Below are 26,809 nucleotides of genomic sequence, written 5' to 3'. Positions count from 1 at the left end.
TGAAGTTCAATGCTAGCGTCTGTAGTTTGGTCTGTGGTTTAAAATCATCATGGTCAGACATTTGTCATGTAAACATCAGCATTTTTGGTAGGCACACAGTTCTTCTTCTTCTGTCTTCAGTGGGTGTAGAGGGAGGCGGTGAAGACGATGTCTCTGCGGATGGCCAGGGACGCCTTCTCCATCTTGCTCCCCAGGACGGAGTCCCCCACGATGCGTGCGGCCTGTCTCACCTCTTTCAGGACCTCGTCCAGGCGCTGGATGCATCGGACCACTGTGCCCTCCTGCACGTCTGTGAGCAGGGCGATCTCTGCAAAGGGCTGCAGCAGAAGCAGAGAGGGAGGACGTGTGGTGTCAGAGGGGGAGTGAGGGTCACACACACGTGGAAATAGAGGCAAAATGATATTTGACACCGTTTTCTGTCAGATTATCGATCACAGAGGCACAGTTTATTGCTGCTATTACTATTACTACTACTATTATTATTATTATTATTATTATTATTATTATTATCATACATCATCACCATTATTATTATGCTCTAATTAAAGTTGATGTCACGATATGTTTTATCAACAATCTCTGTTGCTGCTGCTGCTTATATAAATGACTGTAGTTGTATACACATGTCATCACTGACCAGGGTCTCTGCAGGTTTCAACAAGTCAAATTTAAGACTTTTAAAGACTTTTTTTAAGACCATAATGAATACAATTTAAGACCCATTTCAAATCCGTACTGGCAAAAAAGTACAAAAGACATGAAGGAAAACTGGAACCACAAATTGTTGAACTTGCAATTCGGCTTAGCTGTGGGCTTTCATTAAGTTGCTGCTATGCTAAGCTGCTCGATAAATTCTCACCGGGAAGTTCCGTGTTGTAGTTATGTTATCACATCCTCAAAAATAGAAACATTTCAAAGCAAGACTGAAGTTTATGCATGTTTTAAATAAAAGTAACGTTAATAGATTTTTAAGACCTTTTATGAGATTTTAGGAGAATTTAAAAAATTTTAAGGCCTTAAATTCAAATGATTGGATTTAAGACTTTTCAAGACCCCGCAGATACCCTGCTGACTCTAAGTGTCCTGTATAAACTTATAACTTGACACAGTTGTTGTTTATCTGCTCCTGTTCTCTTTCTTCTGTCTCTACCTCGCCTCCCTCTTGTTGTCTCTCTCTCCTCCTTTTTTTCCTTTCACCCCGACCGGTCGAGGCAGATGCTGCACATCTTTGAGTCTGGTTCTGTCAGAGTTGTTTCTCTCCACTGATGCCTAGTGTTTGCTGCTCATTGTGTGAATTGTTGTGTTTCTCTTCTCTCCATGATCTTGTCTATGTACAGAGCCTTGAGATGATGCATGTTACGATTTGGCGCTATACAAATTCAATCAAATTGAATTGCTGCGTCTTTCTCTGCGTTCAGGGGACAAACAGTTGTCTTTTATCTCATCTAACCAATTGCTGGAGCTGCTCACAATTTCCATTAATGCTCACATAGAGTGGTCCTGTTGCACATATATGTTAGTTATGGAGGTCTACTTACATACATTAACTTGTTTTTATGGTCAAAAACTTCCTAGTTGCTGTAAACGAGCAAAAAAAATCCTCTTTTCTGACGCTGTTCCCCAGCCGCGATATTTTAGACTCCACTCTCACACCCAGAAGACAGAGTGTGTTGTGATTGGCCAGCCAGCGTAGAGGCTTCCCAACTGTCTTGTGATTGGCCAGTACCCGGAAGTGACATATTCAGCACACCAGCTCTCAGAAGCTCAGCCTTCCCCTCTGGAACGGTGGATGCACTGCTACTCATTATCAAAACATTGTTTTAACAGTGTTTAAAAATAGCTTCATCACGATTCCCCGCCGCAGTCCCTTTTATGACTTTGGCCCGGAGTCAGACCCAGAGTCAGAAGACACTGTCGCTCGTGAAACACCTCCACAACGGACGTTATTCTTCTTCTGTGGTTCAATGTATGCAACGGGATGTGCCTGGAGCAAGAGGATCTGCTGTTCAGGAGAACCATTGTTTACGTAACCAGACCGGGTTTTTTCAGAGCTCTCGCTGAGCCCGAGATTATAATAAAACACAGCGTTCTCAGCAGTGGCTGAACTGTTTGTTTAGAACCTTCAGGGCTTCTTAAACAAGATAATGACACAGATACACACTAAAAAAACAGCGTTAATTGGAACTTCCGGTCTAGGTCCGCTTGAAATATAATTTAAAGCATCCTATTTCTTGCTAAAATGCATTTCTCATGTTCATATTTCATTTAAATTGTTTTTCATTTTCTCAGCGTCTCATAATATTAAAAATATTGTGATAAAACGTACAGATGCATGATGATATCAGGCACAATAATGGTATTGTGGTATTTGATATTGGCGAATGTCAATATGACTAAAGCCTAAAACAGCAGACTAAATCAGCTGCTCCCTCCTTGATTTCTAAAGTCTCACCATGCCTCTGGCCCAGCAGTACACCACCTCCGTCAGACCAAACTTGAACTGGCCCACAAACTCCTCAGCTGTCTGCGGTATCCCACAATTCCTCTGCAGCTCTCCGATACGCTGGGCCACTGACAGCACCCGATCAATGCCCTGGAAAACAAAGAGAGAGATTGTAATAAGTCAGAAAGACATTAATCACACTTCCTGAGTTTAAGAGAATGACCTCAAGCTCAGGATACATCTTCCACAAACGCCTCAGAGAGGCGTCTGTGACTTTGCTGTCTCAGGAAGGAAGACTGAGTGACTGTGTCTGTGACTGACTGTATCTGTGAGTGACTGTGTCTGTGAGTGACTGTGTCTGTGAGTGACTGTCTATGACTGAGTGACTGTGTCTGTGACTGACTGTATCTGTGAGTGACTGACTGTATCTGTGAGTGACTGTCTATGACTGACTGACTGACTGTGTCTGTGAGTGACTGTGTCTGTGTCTGACTGTGTCTGTGAGTGACTGTCTATGACTGACTGTGTCTGTGAGTGACTGTGTCTGTGACTGTGTCTATGACTGACTGTCTGTGACTGTGTCTGTGACTGTGTCTGTGACTGTCTGTGACTGTGTCTGTGAGTGACTGTGTCTGTGACTGACTGAGTGACTATGTCTGTGAGTGACTGTATCTGTGAGTGACTGGGTCTGTGACTGACTCTGACTGTGTCTGTAAGTGACTGTGACTGTGTCTGTGACTGACTGTGTCTGTGACTGAGTGACTGTGTCTGACTGTGAGTGACTGTATCTGTGAGTAACTGTGTCTGTGACTGACTGTGACTGTGTCTGTGACTGACTGTGTGACTGACTGGGAGTGACTGTGTCTGTGAGTGACTGTGTCTGTGACTGACTGAGTGACTATGTCTGTGAGTGACTGTATCTGTGAGTGACTGTGTCTGTGTCTGACTGTATCTGTGAGTGACTGTGTCTGTGACTGACTGTGTCTGACTGAGTGACTGTGTCTGAGTGACTGTGTCTGACTGTGAGTGACTGTATCTGTGAGTAACTGTGTCTGTGGCTGACTGTGTCTGTGACTGACTGTGAGTGACTGTGACTGACTGTGTCTGTGTGTGACTGTATCTGTGATTGACTGTGTCTGTGTCTGTGAGTGACTGTCTATGACTGACTGTGTGACTGTGAGTGATTGTGTCTGTGAGTGATTGTGTCTGTGAGTGATTGTGTCTGTGAGTGATTGTGCCTGTGACTAACTGTGTCTGTGACTGACTGTCTGTGACCGACTCTGACTGTGTCTGACTGACTGTGTCTGTGAGTGACTGTGCCTGAGTGACTGTGTCTGTGAGTCACTGTGACTGACTGTCTGTGAATGACTGTGACTGACTGTGTCTGTGAGTGACTGTGTCTGTGAGAAACTGTGACTCTGACTGTGTCTGTGAGTGACTGTGACTGTGAGTTGCTGTGCCTGTGAGTGACTGTGCCTGTGAGTGACTGTGACTGACTGTGTCTGTGAGTGACTGTGTCTGTGAGAAACTGTGACTCTGACTGTGTCTGTGAGTGACTGTGTCTGTGTCTGTGAGTGACTGTCTATGACTGACTGTGTGACTGTGTCTGTGAGTGATTGTGTCTGTGAGTGATTGTGTCTGTGACTAACTGTGTCTGTGACTGACTGTCTGTGACCGACTCTGACTGTGTCTGTGAGTGACTGTGTCTGTCTGTGTCTGTGACTGACTGTGTCTGTGAGTGACCGTCTGTGAGTGACTGTGACTCTGACTGTGTCTGTGAGTGACTGTGACTCTGACTGTCTGTGAGTGACTGTGTCTGTGAGTGATTGTGTCTGTGACTGTCTGTGTCTGTCTCTGACTGTGTCTGTCTGTGACTGACTGACTGTGTCTGTGAGTGACTGACTCTGACTGTGTCTGTGAGTGACTGTGTCTGACTGTGACTGTGACTGTGTCTGTGACTGTGACTGTGAGTGACTGTGTCTGTGAGTGACTGTGTCTGTCTGTGTCTGTGACTGACTGTGTCTGTGAGTGACCGTCTGTGAGTGACTGTGACTCTGACTGTGTCTGTGAGTGACTGTGACTGACTGTGAGTCACACAGAGACAGACTGTGTCTGTGACCGACTGTGACTGGCTTTGAGTCACTCACAGACACAGCCACTCACGGTCACTCACGGTCACTCACAGTCACTCACAGTCACTCACAGACGGTCACTCACGGTCACTCACGGTCACTCACAGTCACACAGACAGAGACAGACCGACTGTGTCCGACTGTGACTGACTGTGTCTGTGACTGACTGTGACTGGCTTTGAGTCACACAGACAGAGACAGACTGACTGTGACCGACTGTGTCTGTGACTGACTGTGAGTCGCACAGACAGAGACAGAGCACCGGTGAATTATTAAGTGAGTCTGAGACTGGGGTGAGTTTGGCAAAGTGCCATTGTCCTTTTTACAGGATCAGGATGTTCTACATCAACTCTGCACAATGAAATACAGAGTGAGTGTGTGTGTGTGTGTGTGTGTGTGTGTGTGTGTGTGTGTGTGTGTGAGAGAGAGAGTGTGTGTGTGTGAGTCACCAGTGGACAAGGCAGGCTGTACTGCTCACATCTTGTTCACTGGTCACTTTAAAGCTGCAGTGTGTAACTTTTAAATAGAAATAAATGACAATGGTTATATTCAAACCATTGTAAAAATAAGTTCAAACAATTCTCATTTCAGGTATAAACCAGTGTATGTGTATCTTGTGAATGTTGTTTGTTGATCCAGGTTCAGTGTAAAGTATAGAAATTATACATGCAATTATAATGATAAATGATGCATCTAGTGACTCAGTGGTCAAACACCAGCTACGTCATTCAAATGTTTTTTTAGTCCACTCTAGTTTCACTGGTACGCTCTTTCATCATTCTCTTGTCCAATCAGCACGAGGGTCGTTTATAAAACTCGGAGCTGTGGCTTCTTCATCTTTCTCTCGATTGAGAGGCTTGTCTCACTGAGCACCTGTTGGTATCAGGTTTCACTAGCAGACCACGCCCCCTACTATGACCTCACTCTCCCTCACTAAGATCTCAGCCCACGTCTTGGCACATTTAAAGTCATGCACTGGGTGGAGCTAGTCTCAGAAGAGTGGAAGTGATACCTTTGTATGTTGAGACCTGCAAGGCAACAGTAACAGTGCACAAGCAGAGCAAGACGACTGCAAAGAGTTCAGAGTATGACGCAAAAAACAAGTTTCACAAGTGAACACTCAGGTCTGATAGTATTGCTTGACAGAGCCTGTAATTAACACTGCATATAAATAACGTTACAAGACCAAGCAGATGCAGGACAATAACATGAACATTAGCAAAGGTTACACAGTGAAGCTTTAACTTGTCATGGAATGCGAGATAAAAACAAAACAAAATGGTCCCTCCTCACCTCCTGCAGTGTGTTAGTAATGTGCGGTTCCACCTGTGTGTTCTGTGTGAACACCAAACAGGACAGCAGGGCGGCGCTCTCTTCGGGCGCCAGTGGACTCAGGGCGTTCTCGAACAGCAGCTCGGTCAGCAGCAGCTCGTGGCTGCTGATCTGACAGGCCACACGGCCTTTCAGCTGCACCGCCCCACTGCTGTCGATGTACTGCAGGGACTCCAGGACCTGAGGAAAGCACAGACTTAGTCTTAGTCTGTGATCAGAGGCTGAACACACCACTCATTAACAGGTGTTCACTCATGTGCGCTGTGATTTAACCTTTATTTTCCTCATGTCTAAAGCTGCTGTTACAACTGAGCAGAAGTGAAGGAACATGTGTATATGTTAGCAGAAGTTGTAAGCGATGCTCCATGCATATATTCAATAAAGGCTGATTGATTTTCTGTTGCTCTACTTTGACTAAAAATGTCCTGACAGAAAAAAGAAGGGAGGACAGGTAGTGTGTCGTCTGATCTGGATGCAAACCTTGATCCTCTGGTGATATTCAGGCAACAGAGACAGAGACTGGTCGGACACAAGGAAGAGCAGTCTGTCCAGCTCCTCCTGCACGCTCATCCTCTCTGTAACTCGAGCAAACTGAAAACAGACACATGTACACTGTGATCAACCTGAGCACAAACATCATTCATTCATATAGAAGTGAGGGAAACAGGACACAGGACTGTCTTGGTAAATGTGTTACATAAACCCACAGAGGCCAATCACTGTGTAGAGCATCAACCATCACTTTGCTTCAGTGCTGCACAGAGACACAAGCAAGTGTGAAAATGAGACAGTGATGAAATGGCTGTGCCTATGAAATAATGATGAGTTGCAGCTATATAAACCTCTCAGAGACTGATGTTTATTAACAAGAAGATGAGTGGAGGCTTTTTATTTAGGGTTATACAATTAATCAGCTGCATAGTCATATTTGTTACTTTATAAAAAAAAATCAACAGTAATCCTAATATTTCAAACTTGATATATGAATAAATAAATCTTGAAAGAGTTAAAGTTGTTATTATTCTGGTCTTTGTGAACAGAAGTAATAAAGTGTCATGATTTCTCTGACTGAGGGAGTGTTTGTGTGAATACAGTGGCAGTGCATGATGGCAGTACATTTCACTTCTGAGACTTTTTTGTGCAGTTTTGCTGTTGCTTCCGTCCATCTCCACATGAAATGGATGTATAGCAGTTACTGACAAATACCCAGAGAGTCATGTGGAGTGGATAGACTTAATCAGCACTGTGGGAACTCACTTGACAAGAGTGTGAATCTATATTTCAGAGTCACACACTACATTTTAAAAGTCCAATAACAGCAGGATAAGACAGACACACACCTGCTCTGCGAACATGGGCGAGTGGGTGCAGTTGAACTCTTTGAGACTCTCCCGCAGCACACGTAGTCTCATGGAGTTCTCCACCACATCCACGCCCTTCAGTTGGAGGTCGTTCACAGGGTCGAGGGCCGATATGCCCCCGGGGTTGGCCTCAGCCAATCGCAGGAGCTCCTGGGTCGCCGTGGAGATAGCTTGGCCCGGAGGGTCAAGTCTAAAGGAAGAAGACGGAGAGAAAGATGTCTTCAGCAATGTGTTTAAACGTGGCATCGATGAGCAGTTGGACACAAAGGCAGTGGAAGACGCACCTGAAGCGCGGTTGTTGCCTCTTGTTGTAGTTGTCAATGATCCTGTCAGGAATCACTTTGAGGGTTTTCACTGTGATGCCTGAAATGTCCTGAAACTTCAGCTTCTGGACTGTGTGGCTGCAAGGACCTTTTCAAATAGACAGAAATAGAACTCATATTCATCATTGAAATCCTTACTCTGGTGGTTGTATATGTTTGGTCTGCTGTCTCATCTTTTCTCACTTTTTTTTTAGACCCATTAATTTATTTTTTAATTTTTTGGAGGAGAAAGCAAAGCAAGGGGCTATGGGTGGAATAGAACCCTGGTCACTGCAAATGGGCCCCTTGCCCTCGGGCCATGGTTTTCAGACTGTGGTTTATGTACCTCCAGTGGTACGTGAGCTTCCTCAGAAATACTGTTCTACTGTTTATAATACTGCATATATCACTGTGTGGAGTGTGGAGAAAATGACTTTTTCCATGAACCAACCTTCAGGTACAAACAGAGCTGTGTTGTAGAGGTGGGGTAAAGAAGTGTTGCTTGCTTTTCCTTCTCCTTCCTCGTTGCCTTTCTCACAGATGATCAGAGCTGTGAAGGCGCGATTCACAGAGTCACTGGACACCTGAGGCCAGAGACAAGACGAGACGGATGAGTCCAAAGAACACACAGTGGGTCCTTTGCACAGCAGCCATTCTAAAACAGGTGTTACTGAACACCCTGACCATGTAAGCCAGGACAGTGTGAGAGTGAACCAGCATAGAACTTGAAACTGTGTAAACTATATGGAACTAGATTACTAAATTAACCCTCAACTATTTTGACACTTCCTCAGGAAAATATTAATAAATCAAAATGAGGCTTTAGGCTTTGCATTTCAAACCATAAGGCAAAAGTCAAAGAGACTAATTGACTTTGGCTGGTCCACCTTGATTGCCGTCTATTGACCAGTCAATGCTGAAAACTCAAAACTATACTGGGATTTTATTTTAATTATGAAGCTCAAGACAGACAACAGTGTTCCCAAAATAAGTTATTTTTTTATAACCCGTGTATAAAATTCCACAATCAACTATTGTTGACTGAGGACAGTAACACACACCTGTAGGATCACTCCGGGGCTGTTGAGATGCTGCTTGTTGTTAACCACCACAACTCGACCCACAGACAGAGCTTTCAGCCCGTTCACCGACTCCAGCATAGCGCGCTGAAATAAGATTTAAATGATTTAAAGCAGATTATAGTGTACATGGCAGTTCTTTGTGCTTTATTGTTTGAGTGTTTGTGAACCTGGAGGGCTTCGCTGGTGGTGCGGAGTTCCGTCACTGTGTGGTAGTACGACGTCAGGTCGGACAGCTGACCCTCTGTGTCCAGAGGAGGCAGAGAGGACAGAGTCTGCTTCAGCTGACTGATCCGTGTCTCTTGACTCTGGATAATGAAAGAACACAGTAGCATAGTTTGATGTTTATGATACAGATGCTTTTTATTGTCTTTGTCCTACTACAACTATGATATAACTGTTGTAAGTACTGTATGTTGTATGTGTGAAATCAAACCTGTCCATGTTCTGCTGCTGTACATTTACCTGCGTGTCTCTGTGGCTTTCAGAGAAGCTCCTCCTCATCATGTCAGTCACACGGAGGGCTTCGACTCGCAGCAGGTTGAGGATCATAGTGTAGGTCAGTCTGAACTGAGACTGGAGGATAGTGGGTTTACCCTGAGCCATACAAAGGAGAAGAAGAAGAATAATTTGTTTTATTAATTATTTACGTTTCCCTGGATCCTGAGACTATTATCTATACTATCTTCCTGTTTGCAGAATGCAGAATTTAACCTTGATAGAGAAATCTTGAACACGTGTCAGACCCTTTTCTTCAATGGGTGACCTGCTTTAGTCCAGCAAGTGAGAGTAATAGATGAGACATAGATGAGATAGGTGATATTCTGTTTTTCCTCACTTGAAAACAAAACATGCACAGACCAAATCCAAGCATGAATTAGTTTGTGAAAAATCTTTTACAAGGCCAAGAACTCATTGTCTCTGTTGAGTGGCACATTTAAACTGAAATGTTTCCACAAACAGAGGCAACAGAGGCAGAGCGGGTCATAATAACTCACTTGTGCGAGACATTCACTTGATATGAGATGTAGTTGGACCTCACCAGCATCATGACATGCAGATCTGCCATCTCGTGAACGCCAGCTTTACACAGGATAATGACGGTGCCTGTGGCGTCCAGTCCTCTCCTCCCTGCTCTGCCCGCCATCTGAATGTATTCGCCTGAAAAAAGAAACATGAAGATTATCACAATTCTATAAAAAAAAATACCATACAATACTTTCAATCACAGAAATACAATGACCTTTTTTTAAACATATACATGTACATGTACACAGTCACATATGCACATATACAAACTAAAATAACACAAAACAAAAACACTCTGCTAAGAATGTAAGAGCAAATAATGACATTACATTACAGTGTAACAAACAATGAACTTAAATTGGATAAGTCCAAGACGAGCACAAAAGGTGGTAGATCGTACACTTAAGTTTAGCATTTGAGTGGATGCTAAAAGCCAAGGGAATATAATACAACTTTGAAATTATTCCTCTGTGATGAAGGACAAATGATAACATGGTTTCGCTGTTCTGGAGATGAAGAGGGGAAATTAGGGAAACACAAAACTGTGAGTCTGAAAATAGCGAAACAGATGAGTAACAGGGAGGCCAGAGTGAGATGACAAATCAGCAAAATTATCAAAGACACCATCTACATACAAATGTTTGAATTGTGTAATACCTGTCACACCACGCTGAAAATGTCCAGTCCACAAGTGTTATTTAAAGGACCCAAGGAAGATAGTGATACAGCTACACATTTAAAATGCTGTCTAAATTGATACCAGATTGAGGGTGTTAAGAACCACCAGATTATCAGTATATTGAGAGGGTTTAGTAGGTAAAGAGGAATAACGCAGAGTACAGGATGATAGTTGCCGGCTTTTATTTCATTAGGAGCTTTCCGCTCCATCTTAAAAGACAGACAACAGAAATCCTTTGAACAGTGTCTATGTTCTTAAATTGTTACTGTGATCACAACTGCACTTTATGTTTATCTAGTTGCAATTTTATATTTCAATGTTTTGTTTTGTAAATGTTGCATTTCCTGCTTCTTATTTAACTTTTGATGTGTGCTGCTGCCTTTCTTGGCCAGGTCACACTTGTGAAAGAGATCTTGATCTCAATGGGTCTTTTATCTGGTTAAATAAAGGTTAAATAAAAAATAAAAAATAAGTTCCAAATTACACCAAGAGGATTCAGGAGATGTTATCGAGTAGCAACATTTATGGTTGTGAGCAGCCCAAAAATAAGTTGGAAAATGAGGTAATGCAAGTCCTCCACTAAGTCTGCATCTCTGCAGAAAAGTTTTACGAACACGAGGAGATTTCCCACCCCAAATCAAAGAACAAAGGATCTTATCCAGTGAGTCAAAAACACATTTTAGCAGAAAAAGAGCAATTCCAAGACTGGAATAAAAATAGAAATGTTACTTACTCTTGCCAATTAATGAAAGGGGGGGATTACCCCATTTTTGAATATCAGATGTAATCTTTGAGATAAGGGGAGTGAAATTAGCAGATGCAAGGCTAGATAAAGAACGAGTCATGTTAATACTTAAGTATTTAATCCCCAATGGACTAAACTGAAAAGGTAAATCTGACTGTCGAAGATGACAAGCTGCAGTATTAATGGCAAAACAATCACTTTTCCCCAAATGTAATTTATAACCTGAAAAGTGTTATAAATGTGTTGTGTTGGTAATTAATGCTGAAGTAGCATTAATTACCAAGGGATATGTAGTAATAGTGTCATATGTGTTTTTAATAATAGGTATCAAACGGGAAGTGGCCTGTCATTGTAACTGATGACAATATCACAATTCTTAAACTAAATTAAAAAGCTCAGGTTCAGAAAGAGACATTGAACCAAACCTGGCAGCAAATTTCTAAAGCCGGTCCCGTCGTGTTTCCTGATGCTGTCAAACACCACAGTCCTGGCAGGCATGTTCACTCCCATGGCAAATGTCTCTGTGGCAAACAGCACCTGGGGAAATGAGGGGGAAGATGCAGTGGAATGTTTTATCCACGTCTGTGACAAAGCCTATTTGCAGATTGAAGCTTGAAGTAGTTTGGCAGGCTCAACTCACTTTTACGAGCCCTCTTGAGAAGAGCATCTCAATGACCTCCTTTAGTATTGGCAGGATTCCGCTGTGATGGACTGCTATTCCCCTCTTCAACAGATCCCTCATGATCAAGATCTACATGTTTTTTAAAGTTGTAAGGTGTAAGGTTTGTAGAAATACACCTAAAATCTATACACATAGTGACCAAACTTTCAAAGTAAGCCATGTCATAATTTTGCAGGATTTTGAATGAAATAATACTGACAGTATAACAGTAGGGTGTAACGTTTAAATATAAACAAATGCCTGTTACATTTAAACAAAATGTCAGAGGAATTCACACAATGTTGCTCAAGTCTATCAGCTCCACATGACTCTGTGTTTCTCAGTGTTAAGATCTCATTCTCACGCTGCACACAGAGGGAGGCAACGGCAACAAGAAAAAGTTACACACTGTAGCTTTAAGTCTGCTTAATAATGTCAAAAAGTACAATTATATCATCATATCATAATAATAAAAGTGTACGAAGATAAAATGAAGGAACAACATCAACTCCTCGTTACCTGAGGCAGCTGTCTATCTCCTCCCCGGAGGCGACTCAGGCTCTTCTGGAAGAAAGAGTGGATCTCTGCCTTCTCTATGGAAGAGGTGAGATCCATAGAGTCCAGGGAGCGGGCGTTGTCATCACAGCGTGTTCGCGAGAAGGTGAACGCCACTACCGGGGTCTGCTGTCGCTGGGACAGGAAGTGCAGGAGGGTGAGCCACACTGTTCGGTCCTGGAGGGAAAAAGCAGAGAAGAAGAGATTCATAAGAATGTTGTTTAGGAAAGAAAAAAATCTAACCCAAAAGAACAATAATACCTGACTGGCTGAAGTGTTTTGAGAAGTATTTCTTGTGCCAAATGATTGTGCGTGTTTGCTTGTCCTCTCCTTTTTGGCATCAACAGCTGCATAGTACCTAAACAAACACATGCACGCGCACACACACTCCCTTAATCTTCACTGTTTGTCTGTGACAGAAATATCAACCATCTATGGGAGAACTACACAGCTGGGAACAGGAAAAAGAGCTGCACCCTTTGGTGAGGAAGTTTCCTGTAGCATCCACAAGCAGAAACATCTCTTTCTGGGTCTTGGTGCTGTTTCCAGTGTACAGATAATGCTCCAAAGGCACAGGCCTCTTCATCGTGCTGATCACATAAATGTGCCTCTTCTTGATACGACTAGAAATCAAGAGTTTGAGAGGGAAGAAAGAGATTTGTTAAAAGAATAACAATTTATAATTGATATACCCTTGGGTCTCATTTTTTCAGTCAAGTCAGCTTCAGAAGAGATTATACTCTTTGCTTCACAAACTGCTCTTTAATAATGACAATTTCAGTAGATTTCAGTTCAGGACGTTTACATGACATTAGAAAAAATATGTTGTAACATTTGTCCGTCTGATATTGGACTAAATCTAATTTTTCAAAGTGTGAAACCCGGGCCAGTACATTTTTGGGATGATGAGGAGAACTAGTTTATGATCTATTAGTTCAAGAGTGGCACTGCAGCTACAGTTGTTTTACAATATACACTACCAGTCAAACGTTTGAGCCAACAAGTGCTCAGCATCTCTGGGAACTCCTTCAAGACTGTTGGAAAACATTTCAGGTGACTACCTCATGAAGCCCATCAAGAGCATGCCAAGAGTGCGCAAAGCAGTAACCAACGCAAAGGCTGGCTACTTTGAGGAAAGTTATTTCACACTTTTTTTGTTAACTACATAATTCCATATGTGTTCATTCATAGTTTTGATGCCTTCAGTGAGAATCTACAATGTAAATAGTCATGAAAAACCATTACCACCAAAAAATGCCTAATACTAACTAAGCTGACACTGGCATTATTGCAACTAGGAATTTACTTTTCTAGCAAAAATGATCTTCAAATATTCTAAACTACAGCATATGACAGCAGGGTTCACTGTGCGTTGAGTTAATGGGAGCAGTTAACAAGATGCATTCAAAGACCCTAATAAAGTTCATCACTTTTGTGGGATCTATAGCATGTTGAGCTTAGAGGAGGAGCTTCAAGATGCATTCAAGAAACCTCATCAATTTAATAACTTCTCCATTCTACTGACTAAATGCTTGTTGCTGCCACGTTGTGATAACAGATGCACCACCATTTTTTGATCATTTGAACAGTCACAGGAACTCATTGACTTTTTATAATCAAGCAAATAATGAAATACTCATGCCCATTTCCGATTGCCACCTGGCCTAGCAAAGGTCGACACGCTTCATTAATAAATCAATTATAAGCTGGTGTTTGTATACTGGGGCAAGGACAGAAGTTTAACTAAACATCGTAGTGTAGCTAGGTCAACCGTAGCTCGACTTAACTGTGCAAGGAAACGGAAGGGAATGCGCCGAGTGTGTGACACCTACCCGATCCACTCGCTAAACTCCACAGCGTTTGGCACTGTGGCGCTGAGCAGAATGATACTGACGTGATCAGGAAGCATAATCAAAACCTCCTCCCACACGACACCTCTCTAAGGAAAACAAAAGGATGAAAGGAAAAAAATTGTTCATCTTGCTTCAAACAGTAAAGCAGATAACCGAAGGAAAAACAGCTGGCACCGTCCCTTACCTCAGCGTCATTGATGTAATGAACCTCGTCAAAGATCACCCACTCCAAGTCTCTGATGACCTCAGAGCCGTTGTAAAGCATTGACCTGTGCAAGAAGAGAAGGAGATAAGAGTCTTGAAGCTCATCCTCCTTTGATAAGACCACAAACCCTTGTTACAGGTCACCCTGAGCACCTGAGGATCTCAGTAGTCATGATGAGGCATGAAGATTCAGGACTGAGCTGCACATCGCCCGTCAGGAGTCCCACATCTCCGAATGTGTTCTTAAAGTCCCTGAACTTCTGATTGGACAATGCTTTGATGGGGGATGTGTAGATGGTCCTATCAAAAGACATAATCAGGAGTTGCAGAGTATGAGACGAAAGTGGTAATCCTAATTTATACAAACAAAAAAGTACATGTGGAATTTCTTTCTAATTATATAGAATTGCTTGTTGCAAGAATTTTGCTTTGCCTGTATCTGACATGTGACCAAGTTCTTGTGATTACTAATCACGCTAGTCATTATACGTACTAGCTATCTGAGGCCATTCGTTCATTCATTACTGCTCAACATCCTCTAATGTATATGGCTTAGTGTTGCCTCCACACATTAGACAAACCTCTCTCTATGTTTCTCAGTATAGCAAGATCTCATGTTGCCTGGTGACATAAGACAGAAGGAGGTAGTACGAGTGAAAGCACAAAGAAACGACCACTAATAATTTCACAAGTGAATTCTACTGCTCAAATAATGCTGTCAGTCATTAGTTTGAAAGGATAAATGCTTCTTGTCCCCGGCCACCCCAGCTCTGCTGCTATACTGTATACGCACAAATGCTCCCTCAGACAGGTCTGATAGTGTATTTTCAGATGGACACAGAATACAATTAATGTTACCCCATTTCTGTTCTTGAAGACCAAACAGAGACTGTGACCGTCTGCTCTGAGGCAAAGTCATGCCACCGCTCTGCCATTGTTATAAATACTCTAACACGAGCAGCATTGATAATAGTAATGAGTTAAAGTAATAGTAAAAGTATTGAAAACGGTCACGTTTGTGGTGTATTAGGGGAGAGACGATGGCGGGGGAAATAATATGTTGCTATTAAATCATTCTCAAAATTGTTCATTTACTGAAATTGCCTTTACATGTTTGGTCAGTGGTTTAGCAATACTGAACTTTCCTTTTTTTTTTAATTAAACACTAAGCCCCCACACTTGTTTACATCGTCTAATCAGCCAACTCTACTTCACATCGCTGTGCTTAACCTTTTTCAGCTCAGCATGCCTTCACACCCACATGCACAAAAATGAACATGTACCAACGAATGCACACCTTGTCATGTGTTTCTGCGAGAGAGCGATGGCATACTCGGCCACCACTGTTTTGCCAGCTGATGTGTGCGCAGCTACAAACACAGAGTCGTGGGCCTCCAGCCTCAGCACGGCTTGTTTCTGGAAAGTGTCCAGCTCAAACGGCCACTGGAGCAGAGAAAGGCATAGAACAAGATCTAACAAGTGATATGTTATGTAAGGATTTATCACACAGAAACACACAGACGGACAATGAATAAATAAGGAGGTGGAGGACACACAAGCACACATACACATTTTCTTATATTTCAGATTAACTGGATAAGTCACCTTGAAAGCTGGGTTGGGGATGCGTTTGTAGAAATCATCGCAGGGTGAAGCTATGTTGACAGGGATGGCCCATTTCTTTTTCTCTTCCGGATTCTCTTTTGGCTTTGATTTCTCGTCTTTTCCATTCTCTGAGGGAGGAGATGATGACACAGCATCCTGAAGACACAGGAGGCAAATTTAGGTCACACAAAAAAGGAATACGCATTTAAATTGGGATTCATTTGCAAAGTTCACTCGTTGTTGGAAAAAAAAGAGGACGTACAGGATTAGAAATGAGCATATTCAAGGGACAGCTCAAGTTGAACAGTTTGGAAATAAAGTAAGAGAGTCAAGGTTTGGTCATATGCAGAGGAGGGATAGTGATTATATTTGACAAAGAACAGTGAAGGTGGAGCTGCCAGGCAGGAGGAAAAGAAGAAGACCACAGAGAAGGTTCATGGATGTTGATGGGAAGGGAGAGGACAAGATGGGGGCAGTAGAGATACTATTAACATCCATCCATCCATTATCTACCGCTTTTTCCTCCACCAGAGGGTCACGGGGGGTGCTGTGCCTATCTCAGCAGACATTGGGCGATAGGCGGGGTACGCCCTGGACAGTTCGCCAGTCCATCGCAGGGCCACATAGAGACAAACAACCATTCACTCACACACTCACACCTACGGTCAATTTAGAGTGACCAATTCACCTAATCCCCATATCGCATGTTTTTGGACTGTGGGAGGAAGCCGGAGAACCCGGAGAAAACCCACGCACACACGGGGAGAACATGCAAACTCCTTGCAGAAAGGCCCTTGTTCCGAAGTTGTCCCAAACGGCGCTCGAACCCAGGAACCCGGGTCTTCTTGCTGCAAAGGCAAGAGTGCTAACCACTACACCAACCGTGGGCCCTCTACTATTAACATATTAAAATATAATATAATATATAAATGACATAATATAGAATTCAAATACAAAACAAAGGGAGATATTAAAAAGACGGCATTAAACGTTTATGCTGATTATAACGTTAAGGAGTAGAAAAGCACTCGCTTAGATGAAAGAGCATGCTGAAATACCTTGATGCCTAGATCTTCAAGACTATTTGTTCTGGGGAGTTTAGGAGACTTTTCAACTCCTTTGCCTTCCTCCTTCTCCTCTGCCTCAGGTTGGAAGTCAACAATGTCCTCAAATGTGGACAGGAGGGACATGAGGTTCACTTCAGGCTTTGCTATTTTGGCATCTTGATGAAACAGATATGAATAAAAATTATTTTTTTTATTATTATTATTATTATTATTTTAAACCACTGTAGTATTTGATATCTTACCTTTGTCAGAGAAGTCTATTCCAGCTTTAAAACCAGGAGGGATTTTGAGCAAATCTTTGAGGGACAAATGAGAAATATTACCAAAAACAGGAGCAATAACAACAAATGTATTGATATTGTTTTTACCAAATCTAAAAAATCACCATTCTCAAAGTCTATGTCCTCCTCCAACTGAGATTTCTTCTTGATTTGTTCCAGCGTAAGCTCCTCCATTCCTCCTGTGAAGATCATAACAAATGCAATTGATTTTGAACCGAGAACCTTTGAAAATATTATCATAGAGCAATCACACTGAAACTTAATGGGCACATCACAAGTTAGGTAGTTAGTAGGACTACTTCAATTACTGAAGGAAAATGAAGAAAGAATCCATCTCACCAGGAAGGAAGGGGTAGTTTGTGTTGCTTCCACGAAGGCTATCAGAAGGAGGCCCAGGTCGGCGATGTAATGAAAGTGAGTTTTTAGCTGAGAGGCCAGTGTTCTCCTGTAAAATCTAAAGGTAAATTACAAACAGAACAGAATTCAAATTAATCTTTGAAATCAACGAAACAAACCCAAAGAAATGCAGCTTATTAACACGAGAAACAAGTAACATCAGCTAATATCCACATTTAAGAAGCTTTAAAATGTAAAAAAAAAGAAAGAAAAAAAAAGAGAATAATATTCTGTTGCTAATCAGTTTCAATCAGCTTCAGAGGAAATTACAATTCCTAAATTAAATTAGGCCAACTATGCTAGGTACTATTAGATAGAGTAGTAGTAACAGTAAAGTGAGAAAGAGGAGCACTGTTTGTGAGATACCTCTTTGAAATCCAGCAGCATTCCTGTGGTTGGATCTCTGACGACTGACAAACCTGAGTGAAGCGGAGACTGAGTGCAGTTGAGTAAGGAGTCGACATTAGGCTCTCGCTTTGTGACCCTGTTGAAGAGAACAGGTTATAGTTTTGTCAAGTGCATATTGTAAATAATTAGTTTCAATGATTACAAAATCTTATCTAATTAAAATGAAGTACACTCTATCGACAATACTGAACACTAAGAAGAGTAGTTTTGTTTGTGTGGGATCCTTTGTGTAGTAAACTTTCTAATTAATGTTTATATGGTTTATGTTATAGTTTTAAAACAGGTAAAAGTTTAAAAGTTACATTGTCTTTTTTAACATTTAAGTTTTTAAAGATTCTTCCATGAGGAATAATAAGATTATCAACATTCAACAGGCATACGTACTTGAGAAACTTCTGGAAGGCAAAGTCAGTGTCGTGAACAGGAAGCCAGACAGGGTCCCGCAAAAACTGGTTTTCAACTTCTGTCTCCAGGTTCAGGCTGGTGGGAGGAAGCCCATGTGGGAGCTGTGAGGGAAAGGTCAGATGTTCAGACTGATTAGGGACATGGACGAAGAAACCCACTTCAGGTACTTCCGAAAGTCGGCTGGCAAATTTGATGAATTTCTACGCCGTGTGCGACCTCATATTAATTATCAGGGCAACCACCGCATGAATACATATGTAGAGAGAATACATTTCATCAACACAAGTGGACAAAACACACAACGGTGAGTGAGTTTTGTCATAAGTGATGAACATGACTTTAAGAACCGAGGATATTAGTTCTTTAACTAACAATTATTTCAAAATGCACTTAACATGTATGTTAATCAATTAATGATGTTCTCAAATGTCTTTTATTGTCCATAAACCAAAATGATTCAGTTTTAATTATTTATTTAGAGCAAAGGGGAAAACAAATATACACATATGATTATAAAAAAAGAAAACAAAAAAAAACAACAACAGTCAAATCGATTATCAAAATAGTAGACAATTATTTTAGTTATTAGATTGATAATTGAGTAATAGAATAACCATTGTGCCCCTAAATCAAATCATAACAAATTGTAACACAGCAAAGCTACATTATACAAACTTTGTATGACAGTCACATTTATTCAACACTGACCGTGCTGTGTGGAGGTAGGGGCTGCCCAGGAAGGGGATGTGTGATGAGCTCAAACCTGCCAGAGCATCCCATCTCCAGCAGAGACAGTGGCAGGTCCATGGGACCCACAGGGGCCACATCTGCACAAAAACACACAACAACAATGAACAGGAATGGAATATGGGAAAGGGTAAACAAAGCTGGTGAACATTCAAAACAAGTGGGTTCCAGCCAGAAAGATGCACCAACTACGACTTCTTTCTTTCCCTTCAGTCGCCGAGAAAATACCACTTTTTAATTAGTCCACCGGTAAAATAGACGTTCAAACTCTAAGTTAGACGTTAAAATTTTAAGTTTTGAAGCTGAATGATTGGAGAACAAAGTGGCGACTCACAGTTAGCCACATCACCACCAACACAGAGCGTACACCGGTAAACAACAGTAGCACAATGAATATACATATTCATTATGGGTGTGTACATGTACAGAAGAAGGTTGCTTGAAATTTATTGCACTTAAACTTACTTATTCTGTCCATGTCGCCACTCACAGGAAGTAGCTTAAAGTGAAGTTGTCTGCAAAAGCATGTCGCACCAGAAGTTGTCATATTTCAGAAGCGGAAGCTGCGTAAAAAAAGAAAGTCAAATCAAAGTTCACATTTTTTCTAAATATATACGTTTGAAAATTCCTGAAGATGTATATAATTAATTTTCATACAAAATAATATATATTTAGTAAAAAAAAAATATATAAAGTCATCGGCAGCTGCGACGTCATATTTATGCGTCGGTGTTTTTGTTGAAGTCGCCTCACAGCAGTGTTCGTGTGTGTGTGGTAAGGGAATTAACGACTTACAATCTAAAACAGCTGGCTAAAATGTCCTTAAAATGCAGGTTTTTGTTTTGAGGCTGGTAGTTTACGTCTTGTGGGGCCAGGTCATGTGTACTCTATCTGGAGCAGAAGGTGGCTACTTACTTAGCATACATGGGTTAGTGGCGTTGTTTTAGCACGTAACACAACACACAACCAGGTGAAGACTACACTTTCAGATGTAGCAGATTTTAAATTCAGCTCAAAACAAAGTGACTGCTGACGGAGGTGGAGGACCACTGTGTATGAGCTGGACACGGTCATTTTGACAGGGTTATTATGTATTAAATATGAGAGTAATTTGATATTGTTGATAGAGTCAGTCTGTCTGTCTGTGTTGTAGAATTTACCATCATGTTGGTGTTTCCCAATTCATTAACGGAAGAAGAGGAGGCCCTGCAAAAGAAATTTGCAAAACTAAAGAAAAAGGTAAAAAACTTAAATGCATATAAAATGAAACGGACGTGCTTGACAGAAATTGGAAATGGACAGAAATAAGAGCAATTAAGACTGGAGACATAACTGGAGAAACACATTCAAACAAACATAACAAACAGTATATATGCTATGTCACCACTGGCTCAGTACCAATACTCCTGTATTTTGCACAGGATACACAGAGATAATGCACTATATGCTTTTATGAATATAGCTTCCAAACCTTTACTAGACAAATGTGATGTTTTGATTTGTGTATGTATTTGTCTATCAAGAAAAAGGCACTACATGCCCTGAAGAAGCAAAGTTCCACCAACCAGACAAACCAGAGTGGATTGAAACGGAGTAAGTTTATTTGACACCACTTGAATTTAGGTAGGGCTCCAATGATTAATCTGTCACTAAATTCATCACCAACTATTTTTGATTTTTAATTCATCGTTTTTTTAATGTTTTTGAAAAGAATTATAAGAAGATATGTGCTTTTTCAGCTTGTTAAATGAGAATATCTACTGATAACAAAGAAATCTGTCAAACATTGGAGAACACTGTAATTTAGATTATTGGTGTCATTCAGATTATTGGTGATGAAATGAATTGTTAGTTCAGGTAAACTTGGAGCTTAGTTTACATGACTTTCATTTATATTTGCAAACTCAAAAACAAGGTCACCCTATTTAGCACAAATGTTCTCTCTGCTTTAAATGCGGTTACACTAAACATTTACCAACCTTTCCATCACAGCATTGACGGACCAGCCTGTCGTTGACACGGCGACAGCAACCGAGCAAGCAAAAATGCTCGTCAAGTCAGGTGCCATCAGCGCCATCAAGTCAGAGAACAAAAACTCTGGCTTTAAACGCTCTCGAATGCTGGAGATAAAACTCAAGGTAGGATAATAACTGTACCATACATTCAAAGTTCATGTCTAACCATTGAAAAGATTTCAACAATCTGGGGGAAAACAACTGTTCAGTCGTGATGGTTGATTTGATTATTCCATCATCCAGTAATAAAGATATTCATGATGATATTGCATAGCATTAAGAATTTTTAAAAAGTGGTTGTTTTGATATGAAATTATAAATAGTTCACAAAAAAACAGATTGATTGATAACAATTGTAAAACCCTATTCATCCATCTTCTACCACTTTATCCTCCACATGAGGGTCACGGGGAGATGTGCCAATCTCAGCTGACTTAGAGTGAAAGGCCGACGGTTCACCAGTAGACATGCTTATACCGCATTTATTGTTGAATGTGATGCATTTAATCATGTGGAAATATTATGAAAATATTGTCAATTTGAGGCCTCTTTAGTGGATTAAAAGCTAAATTACAGATGGTACAAGTGTAAAAGGTTAACTGTTAATCATTGCTCTTAATCTGACACAGGACCCTGAAAAAGGGCCAGTTCCTGCTTTCCTGCCCTTCCAAAGGAGTGTTTCTACAGATGAAGAACAGCCAGAGGTAAAGTGGAGATTAAAAATGGTAGAACATCAGATTAAGGAAATAAATAATAAACGTGTTTTTGTATGTAAATCAAGTTTCCAGATTATACAGTATGACTACAATATGAACATGGTGCCTGTCTTTAAATTTAAATAATATTTAAATTCCCTAAAAGACAAAGGATATCAGTGGAACTGTGAGGTTGAGAACCAAACACACTTTCTGTCCTGATGTTATTCTTCTTGTACCTCTCCTAGTCTGGAAAGAGAGCCCACAGGAAATCTCTGTATGAGAGCTTTGTCAGCTCAAGTGACCGGTACCGGGACGAGGACGATGCAGGCAGCACACCGTCCAGCCGGGACACCGACAGAGACAGAGAGCGAGAGCGTGACCGAGAGCGTGACCGAGAGCTGGACCGAGAGCGTGACCGAGAGCGTGACCGAGAGCTGGATCGAGAGCCGGAAAGGGAGCGGGACAGAGACAGAGAAATGGACAGGGATAGAGACAGAGACCAAAGCAGGGACAGGGAGCGAGAACGAGACAGGGAGCGAGACCGAGACAGAGATGGACCGTTTAGACGTGAGTAACCATTGTCTGTCTGTGTCAAAGATGTAAAAATCTGTCTTGTTAGTGATGGTGGAGGTAGAGGCAACATGCGGAACACATTCATGATGCCATGTCTGTCTGTCCTCAGGGTCAGACTCGTACCCAGAGCGACGAGGAGTGCGAAAGGGCAACACTGTGTATGTTTATGGCTCTGGACTGGTTGAGGACAACCTGCGCTCTGCCTTCAGTCAACATGGAAATATAATCGACCTCTCCATGGACAACCCACGCAAGTATGGGCCCTTTATGCCTTGTTTATGCTCATGTGTGGCACTGTGGTGCAGGGCCCCGAAGACGACGTACAACCAAAATATTCAGTGAATAAGCAGGAAGTCGATGTCTACTGACATCATTATCCAACATGGCTACACACGCTGTATCTATATACAACTTTTATTTTATTTTATTGTTTTGTTGCATGGTGCCTTTGTAAGTAATAAGTAATACAGAACATGTGCTATAAACACACAAAATGAACCACAGTAGATATGGCTTCAGTAAAGTAAGCTGCCTAGCAGCAACAGTAGTAAAAACTTTCACAAAGCAATCCCTCATGTTTTTCCATGTCCATCGTCTTTTTGTAACGTGGTAGCAGTCTCCGTCCATGAATTTAAGGCCATTTGACAGAAGAGTCGTACAAATGCTTGTACAAGTGGACCTGCTCGACCTGAGTTGGCACCGCAGCCCACAAAGTTACAAAAATTCAGAGGTGCACGAGTCCGACCAAGCACCGCGACACCTTTAGGAGCTGAGGTCCCCGGCCCGACACAGGATATGACATCATTTTTGTTGTGCACCCGGCACTCTATGGCAACCATAAACCTATCTTTAGACAAAACTGTGTCTACTGCTGGTCTTCTACACTGTGATTATTATTTGCACCTCAGATGTTTAATGTTTCCCGTTGTCTGATTCTAGTTGTGCATTCATCACTTTTGAGAAGATGGAGTCTGCAGATCAGGCTGTGGCAGAGGTTGGTACTATTATGAGCTTCCCAAAGTGTTGTTCTACAGCTCCCTGCTGGGCTGTCAAGGTACTACAAGTGGGTCATTAAAATGAACACATTTAGCTTCTAATAGCTGTCAAATATTTATGAATAATGATAATTGTTTAGACTTCGTCACACTGTTAAAACAATCGCCTCAGTCATGTTTTTGTCAAAATAGATTTTTTTGCCTAAATCATCTCCTCATGACACCAGCCACCTAGGGTAAAACCACCTACATCCTCATTTGGTCAGAGCATGCGATTTGACCCCTTTAAGATAATGGCCTATCTCAAGTGTGTGACTTAAGTGGTGAAGTTTTGAAACAACAAAGACTTGAAACAATTAGTAAGGCCGTTATTTTAACAGGGTGACGACTTGCTATTTGTAATTAAATTGGACTAAGAAACGTCAGGGTAACAGTTGCTAATAAAGTGAAGTTCTAACATTTTATAGAATAATATGCAGAGGTCAAAGTTTTCTGATAATTAATGAAATAAATCATAACTGTGTTGGAGAGATGGATAAAGAAAATGTCCTCATGACATGGTTAAATTGTTAAATCCAATATATCATATATTGTAGTGGTATGCAGAAGTTTGGGCTTATTAATCATTGGTTGTTTGGATAAGACAGTTCAGTTAAATATATTATTCAAACAAAGTTAGGCATGTGCATAAATTTAGGCACCCTTGGCCTTTTAATGATTTCAATACCTTTAGGACTAATTATTGGAACTCAAAATTGGTTTGGTAACCTCAGTGACCCTTGACCTCCATACAAAGGTGAATCCAATCATGAGAAAGGGTATTTAAGGAGGTCAATTGTAAGTGTTTCTCCTCTTAGCATCTCCTCTGAAGAGTGGCAACATGCGAGCCTCAAAACAACTCTCACATGACCTGAAAACAATGACTGTTCAACATCATGGTTTAGGGGAAGGATACAGAAAGCTATCTCAGAGATTTAAGCTCTCAGTTTCAACTTTGAGGAATGTGAAGACCACAGGCACGGTTCTAATTAAGGCCCGTTCTAAGTTCCGTTAAGTTCTAAGTGGCAGACCAAGAAAAATCTCAGATAAGCAGAGGTGAAGGATGGTGAGATCAGCGCACTTTAAACAAGGAGATGCTGTATGGAAGAGTAATGCAGAAAAATACTTTTCTCTGCACCCGCCACAGAGTCGCTTTAGGTGTGCTAAAGCACATTTGGACAAGCCAGCTTCATTTTGGAATAAGGTGCTGTGGACTGATGAAACTAAAATAGAGTTATTTGGGCAAAACAAGGCGCGTTATGCATGGTGGAAAAAGAACACAGCATTCCAAGAAAAACACTTTCTACCTACAGTAAAATGTGGTGGTCGTTCCATCATGCTGTGGGGCTGTGTGGCCAGTGCAGGGACTGGGAATCTTGTTAAAGTTGGGGTCGCATTCCACTCAATATCAGCAGATTCTAGAGAACAATGTCCAGGAATCAGTGACAAAGTTGAAGTTGTGTCGGGGCTGGATCTTTCAACAAGAAAACGACCCTAAACACTGCTCAAAATCTACTAAGGCATTCATGCAGAGGAACAAATACAACGTTCTGGAATGACCATCTCAGTCCCCAGACCTGAATATTATTGAACATGTGTGGTGTTTAAAGCGGACTGTCTATGCTCGGAAACCATCAAACCTGACTGAACTGGAGATGTTTTGTAAAGAAGAATGGTCCAAAATATCTTGCGCCAGAATCCAGACTGTAATTGGAAGCGTTTAGAGGCTGTTATTTCTGCAAAAGGAGGATGCACAACATTTAGTCTTTTTTCCTAAATGTATGCACATGCCTAATTTTGTTTAAATAATTCTTGCACACTTTCTGTAAATGATATACACTTTATTTCACTTCTCAAATATCACTTTGTTTGTCTTCTATATGATATATTTAACTGAAATGTCTTTTTCAAACAACCAATGATTTATAAAGGAAAATCATAAAAATTTACAGGGATGCCCAAACTTTAGCATACCACTGTACATTTCTGTTCTATTGTTGTGGAGTCAATAACTAACTTTCAAATTGAATTTAATGAAATATTTGTTTACATTTGAAACAAAAAAACTGTTCATTTCAGGTGAAAAAAGCTTTTAGATGTACACATGAAGTGTGTAACCAGTGTAAAGTAATTAGATTGAATTGAGACATAATAAGTATAATGTAGTCCTTCGTGGTCATTGATTTAGACATTTGAGATAATTCCACTTTTGTCTCAGTTAAACGGAGCAACAGTGGGAGACGTTCACATCAAAGTCAGCATTGCCAGGAAGCAGCCCATGCTTGATGCTGCCACTGGAAAGTCTGTGTGGGCTTCACTAGGTAAGTGCTTATCATTATTATCATTATTATTATATAGTGTGTATTCACCTTCACCACCATCTCTTCTCTCTCACAGCTGTGCAGAACAGCACTAAAGGCTCCTACAGGGACAAGAGGAACCAAGTGGTCTACAGTGAGGACTTCCTTGGATGACTCTTTTTTTCTTCTTCTTTTGTTTGCATTTGTTTCGATAAACTCAGATGCTTCAAGTGAATGTCTTTTTGTAATACACTGCCTGATCATAATAAAGTCACTTTGATTTAACGCATTAAGTAGGTGATGCAACATCAGACAAATGTGTTGGAGGTTGTGGAAAAGAGCGTCAAATTATAAAAGAAAACCATTTAGAGTGGAGAAATTGAATTAAATCAAATACAAGGCTATCCAATGCTGGGATCCAGCAAGTACACATAGTTAAATTGGGCTGATATTTGTCATTATTTAATCATAAGCATTGGCTGATTATTAACTAAAAACTGTCACTAAAACTTTATTTTTCTCCATTTCTTTTTTTTAAATATATATATTGTTTCACACATTTAACATTTATACCTTACTGTGATTGAAATTACTGTATATAGTTGCACTGCAGTACAGATAAATTGTAGAATGGAGAGAGGGACCATAAATATTGTTCAGTAACTGGTAAATCAAGTTTAATTTTAGCATCGTATCAGTTGACCTGTAGTTATTATGGTCTGGGCAATGTTATCTGCCCCCAAAATCAGGTCAGCTGACCAAACGACACTGGATCTGGATCTGTAAAGAAAGTGAGCTGCTTCTAAATATTACCATCTTACATTAACATGACAAAATGAATTCATCAACAAACTTACTTTAATACAGTTTTGCTCGTGTTATTTTTTAATTTACACTCACTGATC

At 41.0% G+C, this 26,809-nt stretch overlaps 2 protein-coding genes across 3 annotated transcripts; one reads left to right on the top strand and one right to left on the bottom strand.

The window, feature by feature from the left end:
* skic2 (SKI2 subunit of superkiller complex) lies at nucleotides 1–19,789 on the bottom strand. Its single transcript, XM_083899968.1, has 29 exons — nucleotides 19,750–19,789; nucleotides 19,246–19,364; nucleotides 18,517–18,638; nucleotides 18,091–18,208; nucleotides 17,668–17,782; nucleotides 17,433–17,507; nucleotides 17,290–17,343; nucleotides 17,039–17,202; nucleotides 15,981–16,136; nucleotides 15,673–15,818; nucleotides 14,529–14,675; nucleotides 14,356–14,440; nucleotides 14,151–14,257; nucleotides 12,795–12,941; nucleotides 12,580–12,676; nucleotides 12,283–12,495; nucleotides 11,743–11,853; nucleotides 11,528–11,639; nucleotides 9,692–9,810; nucleotides 9,115–9,246; nucleotides 8,820–8,957; nucleotides 8,632–8,736; nucleotides 8,022–8,154; nucleotides 7,553–7,679; nucleotides 7,248–7,458; nucleotides 6,388–6,498; nucleotides 5,869–6,087; nucleotides 2,453–2,593; nucleotides 1–317 (listed from the first exon to the last, which is right to left on the bottom strand). The coding sequence occupies exons 1-29, from the start codon at nucleotides 19,760–19,762 to the stop codon at nucleotides 117–119; spliced, it is 3,738 nt and encodes a 1,245-aa protein (XP_083756094.1). The 5' UTR covers nucleotides 19,763–19,789; the 3' UTR covers nucleotides 1–116.
* A 229-nt stretch (nucleotides 19,790–20,018) lies between these two features.
* Nucleotides 20,019–26,173, top strand: nelfe (negative elongation factor complex member E). 2 transcript variants are annotated; one of them, XM_083900259.1, is made up of 10 exons: nucleotides 20,019–20,058; nucleotides 20,438–20,523; nucleotides 20,808–20,877; nucleotides 21,277–21,422; nucleotides 21,929–22,003; nucleotides 22,243–22,564; nucleotides 22,680–22,824; nucleotides 23,510–23,564; nucleotides 25,823–25,925; nucleotides 26,002–26,173. In XM_083900259.1, the coding sequence occupies exons 2-10, from the start codon at nucleotides 20,449–20,451 to the stop codon at nucleotides 26,076–26,078; spliced, it is 1,068 nt and encodes a 355-aa protein (XP_083756385.1). In that variant the 5' UTR covers nucleotides 20,019–20,058; nucleotides 20,438–20,448; the 3' UTR covers nucleotides 26,079–26,173. The 2 variants fall into 2 exon arrangements, with proteins under 2 accessions (XP_083756385.1, XP_083756384.1); XM_083900258.1 differs by lacking the exon at nucleotides 20,019–20,058 and adding an exon at nucleotides 20,085–20,212.
* Nucleotides 26,174–26,809: the final 636 nt, after the last annotated feature.

This window comes from Microchirus variegatus, assembly GCF_963457635.1.
Source record: "Microchirus variegatus genome assembly, chromosome: 13".
NCBI lineage: Eukaryota > Metazoa > Chordata > Actinopteri > Pleuronectiformes > Soleidae > Microchirus > Microchirus variegatus.
Note: the sequence above shows the minus strand (reverse complement) of the source record. Positions and strands in the feature narration are given on the sequence as shown.